The 13,839-nt window shown below is 41.8% G+C and overlaps 1 protein-coding gene across 1 annotated transcript; it reads right to left on the bottom strand.

Annotated features, from left to right (window-relative positions):
- Window positions 1-241: 241 nt before the first annotated feature.
- arhgap31 (Rho GTPase activating protein 31) lies at window positions 242-12,713 on the bottom strand. Its single transcript, XM_077504895.1, has 12 exons — window positions 12,400-12,713; window positions 9,046-9,148; window positions 8,796-8,940; window positions 6,750-6,832; window positions 6,568-6,675; window positions 6,337-6,479; window positions 5,732-5,936; window positions 5,539-5,660; window positions 5,037-5,093; window positions 4,310-4,957; window positions 3,616-3,740; window positions 242-3,466 (listed from the first exon to the last, which is right to left on the bottom strand). Exons 1-12 carry the CDS (start codon window positions 12,497-12,499, stop codon window positions 1,508-1,510), a joined length of 3,798 nt encoding a protein of 1,265 aa, XP_077361021.1. The 5' UTR covers window positions 12,500-12,713; the 3' UTR covers window positions 242-1,507.
- Between the last annotated feature and the right edge of the window lie 1,126 nt (window positions 12,714-13,839).

Below are 13,839 nucleotides of genomic sequence, written 5' to 3'. Positions count from 1 at the left end.
AAGACATTTGGATAACAATGCGAAACACATAACACAGTTGGATCAAATAAAACTAAATTTTATCGACGCTTTCAGTGGACGTGTCCACGTTAGTACAGTCAGCAGACACAAGTCAACCTATAGGCTAGCAACTCCAGGATATGTCACATAGGCTGTATCGGTCTCCTTAACTTCTCCTCACAAAGCATCTTTGTCAGATAAGAAAAGAAAAAGAAAAATATAAAGAAATGACGCACAAAAATGTTCTTATAGATTAAATTTATTATCCAATGTACAGTCTGTATACCAGAAAAACATATTTCCTTTTAAATACCACATTAATCACAGTCAAATGCTAAATATTGTATATTTTATTTCCTTATGTTTAAAGTTTACTTGATGTCATGGACAGACATCTTCAGCAGTATAGTTCCTATAAACTATATGAGTATAGCTATTGGAGCTAGTCAGGTAAACTGTTAAACAGCGTCATTATCAGTTTTTGAACACTTCCTTTCATCCAGAAGCTGCTATGTTTGAGGACTCCCCCCCAACTGGATGCAACAATATATGAAAATGTATCCAGCATACCGAAATCATTCAATCAAGCAATTGCATTTTTTTTAAGCTGCTACATGAAGAACTTTCAACAAAGTAAAATTAAAACAAAAACAGAATGGTTTGGATCTTGACAGAGAGCAGATTTTTGCTTGTAAAAATTGATTGTATTTATTCACCAGTGTTCTAAAAAGAAATGCTGTTACGTGTTTAATTGTAAACATCTCATTTGCATATATAAAAGCTCTACAGTATATAAAACCAATTTATTAGTAGCAGATGTCATTTTTGGTACATGCTATGCGCTTCTAAAATATTGATGGCAGGCCACAAATGGCCCTTGGGCCATAGTTTGGACGCCTCTGTTCTAATGTATTCGAAGCCAGGTGTCCGCTAATTGTTACTGTTCAATTCTTACCATGGTATTGTTTGGAACTGCCAAACTTGAGCCATCAGATTGGAGCGAAATGTACTGCTTAGTGGAAATTGGGTTTATGACATACAGAAAATGTGCTCGTAAATGTAAGCTAGTCTTTCACAATTGTTGCAGTTCAGCTGGACATACAAGAACTTTTTTTTTTTTTTCCTCCCCCCAGTAAGAGAAACTTAACAGCGTTTATAAGACTGAGCTATAAAGAAAACGATCTCCAGTCAAAGTAACCTTCATTGGTTTTCAAGTATATAATAAAGAGTAAATTCTGCAGCTTAATGATTGATTATCAAAAGCTGATTGTCAGTCATACGTTGTCAAAAGCATTTTTTTTTGTGATAAGCACCACACACGGGGTCAAAAAAAATTTCCATATATGATTCGCAGATAGATCTCCAAAATGAACAATACTTATTTCTCTTAAATACTTCATGAAAGTAATGAGAAATCTTAATTTAACAAAAAGTTCAACCCTGAAGAACAGCTTTATACATGTTATCCTGTCTCGTAAAGTTATTTACATTCAGCCAGTCTATATGATTACTCGATCTGTCGGTGGTTCCTGCTATCAAATATCATCGATCTCCTCTGTGGCTGGTAGAAGCAGCTGGTTGATGTTTCTAGTCTCTGGCCACTTTTTGGAATTGTCATTTTACTTTGGAGAGCAATCCCCTCCCCTGAAGTCTCTTTCACTGCTGACTCCTCATTCAGGCTCTTGATGGATGACAGAAGCTTGCTGTCGTCACCCGATGGAGGGTAATCCATTATGGGAAAAGGGGGACTGAACAGTATCAAACTCTGAGGTCTCTGCCGGTTCCTAAAAGACGGCCTTTGTAAAAGGTTTGCTCTGTTGGGTTTGGGACAGTCAACAAACACTTCAAGACTTGGTGGGTGTCGCCTGGTGATGACTGGAAGTTCTGTCGTGCTCGTCCTCGCATTCTCCGCTTGTTTCTCGACCTTTGGCTGGGACTGGTGTTTGGGCGCGGGCTCTTTATTCTCCAATTCCTCCTTCAAATCAGACATCACTGGGAGAGGTGCAGCATGGCTTTTCTCTGTACTCGTTTTAGGATATTCCTTGTCTTGTTCCTTCCCTGTCTCAAGGTCACCATCTCTCCTGGAGTGAGGTATCTGACTATATTGCACCTTGGGAGGTACAACGGGCACGGCTTTAGCCTGACATGTCTTTATCATGAAGGCAGTCCGCACTGACGACACACTGACTGGGGCAGAGTTTCGCCGCAAAGGTGCCTGGCGATCGTTCAGGAACAAGTCCAACTCGGAGAGGAGCCCGTTGTTTACAGTCCCAGACAAACTCCTCGAGCAGGAGGAAAGCTCGTGTGAAGGACGGCTTTGCTGGTTAGAAATGTCCCTAATGCATCGGGGCCCCAAGTCCAAATTAAGGGAGTATGGTCTGTGCTTAGGAAGGTTGTATTCTTCTCTTTTCTCGGACCCTGCGGAATCGTAAGACATCTGTCTGTAAAAGTGTTGTGATGATTTATGTTTTTTTGGTCCACATTTCCCTGCTGGAGCTTGTGTTCCATTGCTGGTGTTGACACCAGGCAAGTGGGTCAATTTAGTTTCACATTTGCTGCTGGACGTTTGAGGAATGGTTCCGGACAAGGTCTTAGCCAGAGATGCTCTTTTTGACGGTTTGCTACTGCATGAAGGAAATGAGGTCCGTTCCTCGTCCGAGTTCAAAGTTACCTCTTGCGAGCTGGATAACGATTGCTGTTTAAACAATTCCTCCACATCAGGTGAGTGCAGTGGACTGGTGACCCACTGCTTGTTGGAGTTGAGGTCCTCCCATGATTCCACTAGGTCCAGTTCCTCAGAATGTCCTGCACATCCTTCATCATCTTCATGGATTGGCAGGTCCAGAGAATTTGGTCTCTCCTCCAAACATACAGAAAACCTTGAAAAAACTTCAGGAATTGTCGCTACAGCGCATGTAATGTTTTGCTCTCCGTGAGGATTTTCATTTTCCTCAGATTGTCTTTGGCCATCACATGCTGCTGAAGAGCCTCCGACTATCGTCGGAGCTTTAACTTCATTTACACTTTCCTTTAAAGACATTTTCCACCGTTCGCTATGAGCTGCATCGTTGTTCAAAGGCGTATTTTTTTGAGGCATCTGTTGATCTGTCTTATCCATTTCATCCAGAGCAGGGCTGACAATTTTTCTGTTCTCACTGACCCAAACATCATTTTTATAGAGAGAGAATAGGATGTCTGACTCTGAAGGCTGCTTCTTTGTCGATTCAGCCCTGGAGGGGTTGGGATGATCATTGAGAGAGGTACTTGAAGTCTGGTCTTTGCAGAACATGGACAGTGATGGAGAGCTGCGACTTCTTTTCGACTTTACATCCATGGTTAACCTCCTGTTTACGTAAGGTAAAATGGAATCATCGGCCTTATCCAGCAAGTCAGTTTCAGCTTCAGTTATCTTCAGCTCTTGGTGAACGTCATGCCAAAGCTCGTCTGAGTTTCGTAAATCCTTATCCTGGATTCAAAGAAGCAAAAAAAAAAAGATACTTGTTTCATTCATTGCGAGCCCAGGTAAAATGGATTTTTGACGTCTATAGCCGTCAATGGCACTGAATGAGTTAAACTTAAGACTTTTGTAAGACATTCTAATAAAAGATGATTTACCTGTTGAGCAATGTTTTGGCTGCCCAGTTGTGTTGTCGCAGTGCCTTCTCTCACAACTGAAAGCTCTTCCACTGTAGTATTACTCTTTACTTCCCTGGCTCTCTCGACCACTTCTTTGCTTGAATCTGAGGACAAAGCACATTTTTACAGGCTACTGCTAGTCTGCAATTGCTAACCTATGCTACCAAAGATGACGGTAGCATACAAGCTGTTTCAGAATGGGTCTAAAAGTGGTGTCATAAAAGAGATATTTCAAATCCAGACTACAAATTTTCATAGTGCCAAGTCTTCATGCACTCCTTGATGGAGCTTTCCTTCAGCTTGTTGTCAAGTATTTACATTATATCAGGAATAATGTCTTTATAATGGGTCCCTTTGAGCATGGGAAAGTAGCGAGATCAGGAAGTGACTGGCGTGTTGTCATGGTGAAGCAGCCCTGAGTTGTGTTGCCACAACTCTTGCTTCCTCTTACATACATAACAAAGAAAACATTGCACGATCTTTTGGAATATAGAGAAAACTCAGTTTGTAATTTAGGTTTGAAATACATCTTTTGGGACACCAGTCCTGGAATTAGCTGACACATCTGGTAAGAGTCATGACGGAAAGAAGAAAAGGAATGACTGGCTTTGGAACAGATTGTAGTGGTTAAGCGACCTGCATTCTAGAAAGGGTTCAAAGAAGCAGCTCTTACCCTCTGGCGTAACACTTGAGGCCAGCTCCGATGGTTTTTTCTTCTCTGCTCCATCTCTCTTGACAGAATCCACTTGAGGACACATGTTGCTTTTTCCACCATTGCTCTGCTCAGCGGTTTCTCTGCAGGGTTTCAGGGTTGCTGCAGCCATTCTGTCCTTGGCGAGCCCTCTACATGGCGTGCTGTTTGAGCTGATAACAGCTGACACACGCAGAGGTACCGACACAGCGAAAGGCTCTGATATGTTGACGGCCCTGCGTTGATGCCTCGGCGATGACTCCAGTGGAAAGAAGCTCCCCGGAAAGGAAGGTCGCGAGGTGTTGTTGTAGGAGGAACCAGAGTATAACATCCTCCTGTTTTTAGGCGATGTCGGTTTGTAGCCACTCAGGTCATCTCCCTTGAACACCTTCAGCTGCTCTGGCAGTGTTCTTTGAGGAGTTGCCGAATCACCTGATGATCCGCCCTTTTGGCTCAAGCCGGTGTTCCAACCGCCTGTTGCTCCGCCAGATTTATTCCCCTTAAAATCCCAGTTTTGCTCGTGCTCACTCAAGTCATAAAGTGAATCAGATCCCAGTGTTCTTGATTTTACATCTGGAACAAAAATGTTGCCTTGTCCCCCCGTTTGACTCGTTCCAGTTCTGTCATCATCTGGAAACAACAAGGTGGAGCAAAAATTCAGATTTTTTTTTAGACTTGCACGCATTATTTTACTTGGCAAAGACTTTACCTGTTGGCAAGGAGCACAGTGACTCCATGCTCCTGGATGGTCGAAGAGATGCCTTTTCTGAGGACAAAATGCACAATTATCACAAACACAGAGCAAAACAGGAAACTGTAAAGACAGTTTTATCTCAAACTTACTGAGTTCTAGACGAACCAGTAATGAACTTCAAATTAATGTTTGTATCAATGAGTGTTGTGTTTGTGTCACCAAGAAATAGAGGTACAGTGGATTACATTACTTGGCGGCATCTACCAGATGGCACAATAAATTCAGGCCCCTCTACTTTACTGCTGACCAAAAGGCCTATTTAGTAAGAAAATCTTCTGTCATTTCGTAGTGGTTTTTTTGGGCTGCTAGACAGGCTGTCATGAGACTGATTTCACACAGTATCATGCTCATTTCTCAAGAATTACTTGGCGGGAGTTGCTGCTCTTTCAACAAGACAATTGTTTTTTCTGTCATTGACAAACAGTCCATCTTGCTGTTACAGTCACACGATACTTGCCTGTTAACCCTGGAGCTCTAATGAAGACACTTCCATTTCGGCTCAGTTTTCCTTTGGAGTCCACGGACCGTCCCAAGTTGAAGATGGATTTCCATTTTTTAGATTTCCCAGAAAGCTTTCTCCTAAAAGATAAATAGTTGTAAACCCAATTGATTCCTCACACCGTTTGTCCACTCGGTGAACTGCGACATACTTGTTGTCCAAGTCTATGACGGTGTGGTAGAGCGTAGTCATGCTAGTGTCAGGTAGACTGTTCTCGCGTTGCCGTTCTTTATGCACGGGATGATTTGGACTTAAGGAGCGGGCTTGGGCTTCTTCCAGGCTCATCAGCTTCATTGGCCCACACTGACTGCTAATCGGAAGCGTGGCATACTTCTCCCCGCACAGCAAACTTGGTCCTGTTAAAGAACTGTATGTCATGTCTTTGCTAACATTTTCAGGGTTTGTTTGCATTAGGTCAGTGGTTCTTAACTTGGATTCGTGATGATACGCCCCAAATGGCCGTCATTGGCTGTGCTATATAGAGCCAGATACAACCTATGTGCTACAGGGAATTTGGTGTGCTTAGTAGTCGACTTGTAACTGGTGATGGTACGTCGTGTGATTTATTCATTCTTCTCTTCATACTAACTGCAAAACTAGAAAGTAGTCGGACGAACATGTGTCATATGAATTCCCACTTATAATGGAACATATGGTGTTCCACAGGGTTCAATTCTGGGGCCTCTGCTGTTAGAAAACTGGCGGGTTTTCAGTACTTCCAACAAGGTTAAGAAGTGCATTAGATGAATTTCATACCTTCTTTGGTTTTGATTTGCACAGAGTCACTATTGAAGATCTGCTCTGTGTGATTTAGAATGAACTCCACCACAGACTGTTGTATTCGCACCTCCTGGAAAGCCATGTCTCCATTACCAGATGTGGCCTCTATTGTTTTGGATCTGTGAAAATCAATCACACGTTTGGTCTTGCAAGAAAAAGGGCAGATTGTTGCCGATTGTTTTTTTATTTTGCATGAGCCAAACTCACCTTAAAAGATTAGGAGCCCAAACTAAGGCCAGATTGCGTGTGTGCATGTTTGTCTGGGCGCTCAAAGTGGCGAGGCGGGCCAAATGCTTGGTGAGATACTCCAGAGTCCTAAAGGCAGTTGAGAAACACTCAATACTAGGACTTAAATCAAGTATGAAACGGCATGAAGTGCTGTAGTTCACCTGAAGTGAGGGGTCGGCAGTTGCTTAACAGTCTTCTGAATGTGGAGAAGTCTTTCATGATCTCCACACACCGAGGCCACTTCCTGCATGTAAAATAAATGTCATGTTTTCATTCCCCCCACTGCTTGATTTGGAATATGAACCGAATTCCTGAGCTTGTGCGAACAAAGTAAACTCCCTCCTAGCGGGACCTGGACACTTGCGTGAACGTCAACAAGCCTGCGCCAGAGCGTGTGCACTCAAAATGATGTGTGACTGAGGCCTGAACACATTTTCTAGATTTGTCCGTCATGTGTGACGAATATAAATTGCTTTTCTACAGTCTCAAATGTGTCTGGCAGTTAAGTCTGGTGGCAAAGTTCCAAGAAAAAAAATGGTAAGAATAAAGCACAGGATGACAGATGTATACTCTAAAAGCTTCCAGGAAGGTTATTGGAGATGGAAAGGAAGTTGAAAATCACCTTCAAATGACGAATCACACTCGTGTTGCCAAATCAAACACATAACACACATCTGGAAACGTGAGATAGCGACAAAAGTATTGGCGCACTTTACAATTTGGAGTTGGTGGCCCCATTTTGGGAAGACTTCAAGATTTTATTGAGAGGCCACAACACATGGCTCACAAGCGCTGTTGCAGGTGAGATGGGGTTTGAGGTCACAGCTCTCAAGTTCTTCCACATTAAACTTATGTAAGCATGCATTACTTCGTGGACAGAGGCAAAAACACAAATGGGCCTTTCTTCATGGTTCCCACAAAGTTGTAAGCACAAGATTTAAGATTTAGCAAGACCTAAGGGCTCGAGCCCAAACCTGACCTTGGCAAAAAAAAAAAAAAGTTTTTAGATGAAGAAACATAAATTTTTCAGTGGTATACGGGTTAACACATTGAGGAGACATTTGAGAGCAGAGACAACTGATTTATTTATTTTTTGTCATAATTTTGTAGGCTCATTTCGTGGACATGCCTATTTATTTATTTATTTATTTATTTATTTATTTATTTATTTATTTATTTATTTATTTATTCATTTATTTCAATTGTTCAAATCTGGCCCACAAAACCAAGTGTTGCAACTATATATTTGATGTTCTCTTCATTTTGGCAGTAAAATCAGTGCTGAAATTGCAACTTTGCTTCACATTTAACAGATAATTACACCAAATTCTCACCAAATTCTTTTTTAAGATTACGGTACGTTCGCTGAAACATCAGAGGAGATACCTTTTTTTTTTCCTCCCAGACCAATATGGCATGGGTATTCACTCTTTCAGTAACCACTAATACAGAGTACCAATACGTCTTTTTACTTTTGATATATAGTTTCATTTAACACAACGACCAAAAAAAAATGTGACCAGAGCTTTCTTTCTGATGCAGATGATGATTCGCCGATGTCGCATTATTTATTTTGCCTTAAGTAATAAGTATCATGGGCTGGTATCAGCACCCCCCACGAGTACCTGATATCTTAAAATAAGATACCGATATCTGGTATCAGTACTCGTCCATTACTAGTACTCTTAATAATTACATTTAATCTTGATTTTAATGGATAAAACAAACAAATAAATAAATAAATAAATAAATAAATACAACCATTTCACACTGAGATTTGAGAATTAATGAGATTAATGAGAATTTAAAGAAACTCTTTATTTCGGCCTTTAAAATATTTTGTATTTGCTGTACTAATGAACATTCCGGTTCTGAGTGTTGGCTAGTGATTCTGAGCAGATTTTTTTATTTTTTTTTTCCAAGTCAGCCTTTTTGTTAAAGCTGCATGTGATTGATCAAGACGTGGCGGTGTCTGCTTCCACTCTAAGCAGAAGGGGGAAGGGGGAGGTGGCAGACATACAGTACTACACTAAGCCCGCAAAATGGAGCGAGTGAGATTTTGACACACTTTTTTACATAATGGGCAGACTCCACAAACAAACCAGCATTAAGCATGTTCATTTTAGACACAATTTGGTACTAAAGAAGAAAAAAAAGTCAAAATTTCCACCACTTCTTTGTTCATCCTGCACGAGCGGCCCGCTTACCGTGAACTTGCTATATAGCTCATGCGTGAGCAGCGGATTTGGTAGCTCCCTGAAGTAGAGCTTGCATAAGGAACCCACACAGTGGATGTCCTGAAGGTACACTTCCTTTGTAAGGTCAGGGCACGCCTCTGCGCTGAATTCCTGTCTGCACGCACACACAATAGACAGACACAGCTGATAAAAGACGTCCAAGGCTTGAATGATCAAGTCATCTGTCGTAGATGTTCAAAACGAGCTCCAAGCGACGTACCTGAGTCGCTGGATGTTTGAGGTGACCCCTGACAACCTGTAGATCCCATGCACAATTCCGTGCTTCTCGATGAATTCTGCACATTTCTGTAGAACCTGAGGGACTTCAAATGTAGAAATAGTTTTTTTTATGTTAGCCATATCTGGACGTCATATTAAATGTGGCAAACTAATGTTGCTTTTAATGGTCTGTGCTTGTTTTCTCTCCCTTCGGGTTCCTGATTGTAGGTGGCCTTTGACAGGAAGTTAAAAATGGTTTGTTTGTTTCAGAGGAAGGTTGACACACCCAGCCCTTGTAGCGGGTATTACTTACGACATTTCCTCTAATAGAAAACGGCTACCAGCGGCCGACGCGACTTTCTTCGCCTGCAGTGCATCACCTTCGGCTTGGCTGCTCGAGTTGGGACTTTTAAGTCTTAACTTATACTTCGCCTTTGCTGTGCTAAATGGAATCATTGTGTTCCGTCTGCCCAGCTGACTAGTCCAACTTTAAACTACACCCTCACTTGCTTGTATGTGAAGATAGTCTGCGAGCTATTTTTAGACGTGCTTCGGTTTCCCTCATCTCAGTATGTTCACACGTGTTTGACTTGCTTGGACTCTAGGTTGCGTGCCTGCGGTAAAAAACTGGATGATGACTAGTGTCGCGGCCCTGATTTATGTCCTCTGTCTTTTTACCCAGACGTCAACACAGGAACTCTTTTAGCTGCTGTTCAGGCTATATTTGTCTAGATTTGCTTTAAATGTGCATATTTAGTTGTCTTTACCGGAAGGCCCAAGCCGGGTTTTCCAAGCTTTTTGTAACATTGCAACTTCAAACTGAGCGAATGTTTGTGTGCATGCCCGCAACTAGTGTTGTTCCGATACCGATACTGGTATCGGCAGAGGTGCCGATACTGCATTAAAACAGTGGTATCGGTATCGGTGACTACTCACAAGTAACATGCCGATACCAATTATTCCAACGCTAATATAGGATTTTGGATGCAGCATCTTGTGTTTTGCTCATGCATGACATTCACTGGTATGTGACATGCTCACTGCATGCCGATCTAAGATATCCTATTGGTCCTTGAATGCTCTGAACCAATGGCAGGACAGCTTTTTCATGTTGAGGAAAAAAAACCTTAAGTATCGGTATGGTATCGGTATCGGCCGATACTGCAAAGCTGGGTATCGGTATCGGTATCGGGAGCCAAAAAAACGGTATCGGAACATCACTACCCGCAACATGCCAACTTGACTACATAATATTGGGACAGTTATATAAATTTTACATACAGTACGTTGTTGAGCAAATGAACAGCATTTTTTCTTCATTTATGAAATTACACATTTATTTGAGATTTACTTGTATTAAAATGTCATGTGGATTGTAGGCCAACATTTGATTTGTTGTTTCAGCAATGCTGTAATGACGTTATACTGAATAACAGTAGAGTGCAGACCTCCAGTATGGAACTGTGAGCAAAAATGTGGAGTCTTACTTCCTTTTTTCCCCCCCCACTATCACAACACTTCCTGTTTCATGGAGGATGATGTGTGATGCCGTCACAATTCTGGCGGCTGAACAATTTCATTGAGTGACTCAATGTGTGAAAATAACCAACATGTGATTGTCTTTTTTCCTTATCACATCTCATAGTTTGGTATTTTTGGCATGTACTAACCGTGTGTGTTGTATTTACTCCTTTAATGTCAAAATGGCGGTTGTTGAAAAAGGTCAACAAAATAACGTGAGAGGGGTGAAGGCTTGCACAGTACTGTATGTACTGAATGTAGTACAACTGGCACATTTTTTAGAGTAGTTTTTTTTTTACTCTACATTTAGGATTTGTCGCCGTCATGCACAGATACATCACATTTCCAAAGTGGTACGTTTTATACAATTGGTGAGTTTAAATGAGTAGTTTAATGCTAAGTGTGTTACAGCATTCAACGTGCTGAGATTCTCTTCAGAGAATTGCATTCTAATGAATATTGTGTTTGTGGAATATGAGTTCAGGGTTCAGTTCATGATCAATAACGGCTCAGCTTCAGAATACGAGGCCTAAGTAATTGTGACTTTATTTTAAGTTGATAGCATGTGGCAAAATGGCCGCCCCCACTGATGGATAAAAAACCCCACAATATTAATCAGAATACTGTGTTTGGACTATAGTAGGACTGCATATATTATGTTATAAAATGTTTGGCTTGACTTTCCCTTTCAGACAAAAAAAAGCAAAACAAAAAATGTTGAGCTTGATTGTAGGTGTAACCTATTTTTATTCATTGTTTGAGTAAGATGCAGTCTCACAATTTAGTTATGTATTACTTGTAGTGGGATTACGCAACAACTAAACAACTGGTTCTCATGATGAGAAGTGTGTAGAGGAAAAAATGATGCTCAAGCAATTTAGGGATTAACTTTTTGCACTATAACAGTCCCTTGTTCAGCCATTTTTAATATATTTCCCTTTACTCCCCATGAATTCTTGGCTTAGCATGCTAACATATGGTATTTCACAATCTTATAATGCTATTTTCTTCCCCCTTTTGAATGGATATAACAGATCCCACCTGAATTAGCAAGTGGCCAACTAACTTTTAGATTGACAGACACTAATATGATAATCCACTTTTTTTTTTTTTTTTACTTTTAGACAACCAACCATGAAGGTCTGCTAATCTTGTTATTAGATGTATTTATTCATGTTGTTGCTAGGTATCAACTTTTTTTTTTATTTTTTTTTTTTATGTCTGCCCATATCTGTGACAGAGGTGGACGGCGGTGTCACCGTACCCCCTCCCTCACTTCCTGGACTGAATGCTCCGCCTCACATTGTGAACATGCACCCGCCTCAACCCCTGCACATTAAAGTTACATTCAAAGTCCCCCCCCCCCTTTTGCATATCAAGTTGCTCACCCAAACCTTAATTGATCGTTTTAAAAATGATGATATCAACAGCAAAGGTGCTATGTATGAATAAATTGACCGTCTTGTTCTTTGTGTCTCTACTAGTTTCCTGTAGGCAGCAGCGAAGCCCAGACGGCGAGTCACAGGGACTCTCCGTCACTGGAAGCAATTGAGTCCAAAAAATGAGACGCAGCCACACCCAAACTTCACAAATGAGCAGTGCAGTGACTCGGGGCAAAAGGTGAATGAATGACAAGTAAATGTGAAATGCTTGAATATACATTGAAAAAAGCGCACTAGTAAGTTATTTACTTTTGTCTCATGGTGTTAGGTTTATGTGTCCCATTAGTAATATGCTACAAATGTATTGTATTGTAGTTTATCATCCTAAATTTTAGTGGTCCGACACAATTATGAGGTTATTTGTTTGAATGAGAAGAAAATCAAGGTGTTACCATCCTGTCCTGAGTTCTGGAGATGTTCCGTCAAGTCACAGCCGAACGCATTTTCACCTCCTTTCGTCTTTGACTTCTGCTTGGTCCCTTTTTTCTTCATGTGGTTCCAGTTAACAGTCCCGACGATTAGCGGCTCCTTGTAAACGTGGCGATGAATCCATATGACCCCGAGCGAGGGGGTGATCTTGCGGATCAAAAAGCAGCCGCGTAGAAGTCCCCGGCGATCTTCTCCCAAATGTGCTGCATCCGCTCACATTTTGTGGAAGCGCACGACTGGAGGCTGAGGGCAGAAGTGACGTCACTTGTTTAAACTTTGAACATTTTTTTTTTAGGGTGGCATTGCTTCACAGGAATGACCGAGTGGCACTTTTGGTTTGCTGGGACGTGGCAACCGGCCGCTTTATCTGTGAAAGACTTGCAGAAACAGCATTCGATTCGCTCCGTTTCCTGTTGTTGGAATTTTTTTCTCCTTTCTACTGGCCAGTCCTCTCTGCTCCTTTCTATCTCCTCCTCTTTTCCTTCATTCCACAGCCTCCTTGTTCACTGGCTCCTCTGTAGCGAGCACCGACCAATACAAGGGAGGCCAATCATCTCAAGAACGTTCTATTTATAATCCGATTTCCCTACAAGATGTTTGAGCTCTGTGTTTGAAATTGAGGCCGTGATGTGGCACGGATTTGAAGAAATGTGGAGATTCACTAAAGCAGACGGAGGTCTTCCATTTCTCAACGATATCTCCCCTTCACGTTCCCCAAATGTCTACGGGATGGCTGCCCTCTGCCTTCCTGAATGCTCCCAGTGTATACAATTTCCTGTGCAAAGCGTCCAGGCTGGAAAACAAAAACAGAGGGGTTCTGAAGGAAGGAGGGAAGTGGGAGGTGACTGAAGTGAGGGCTTGAAGGGCACAGATGGGAAATGGGAGGTGGGGTGGAGGGGGTGTTAGGGTTAGGAGATGGACACATGGTTCTTGTTACTTGCATTTGATCTTGGACCAACCGGTCCGAACTCCCAGCTAAATTCAGCTAAACGCTTTCTTCCACTCTTCCAGGCACCTCAAGTGGATGTCATCACTGCATTGTGGCGTACACACTGGTCGTCATGATTGACTCCTTGTATTCCCAGACTAAGTGGTTTTACAGGGAAAATTACACACCCGCAACCCCAAATTCCATATCTTGAGGTTTGAAATCTGTCCGCTGTGTGCTTAACCTTTCCAAAAAGCCGTATCTTTAAGAGCCGCTTTCCAATTGCAGTGCATTCACTCAGACAGGTCCACAGGCTGCAATGATTTACTCAATTGGATTTCAAAGTGCAATATGATGAGAAGTGAAGCAGAAAATCCATCGTCACGCTATTATGGAGCCGTTACTCATCTATTTGTGTGGCCACTTGAGCGCAGCAAATGTAAAGCTTTCTTACAAAAATGATCACCAGAGCTGT

This window comes from Festucalex cinctus, chromosome 18 (assembly GCF_051991245.1).
Source record: "Festucalex cinctus isolate MCC-2025b chromosome 18, RoL_Fcin_1.0, whole genome shotgun sequence".
In the NCBI taxonomy this organism is placed as follows: domain Eukaryota; kingdom Metazoa; phylum Chordata; class Actinopteri; order Syngnathiformes; family Syngnathidae; genus Festucalex; species Festucalex cinctus.
This window is presented reverse-complemented; position numbering and strand designations above follow the sequence as displayed.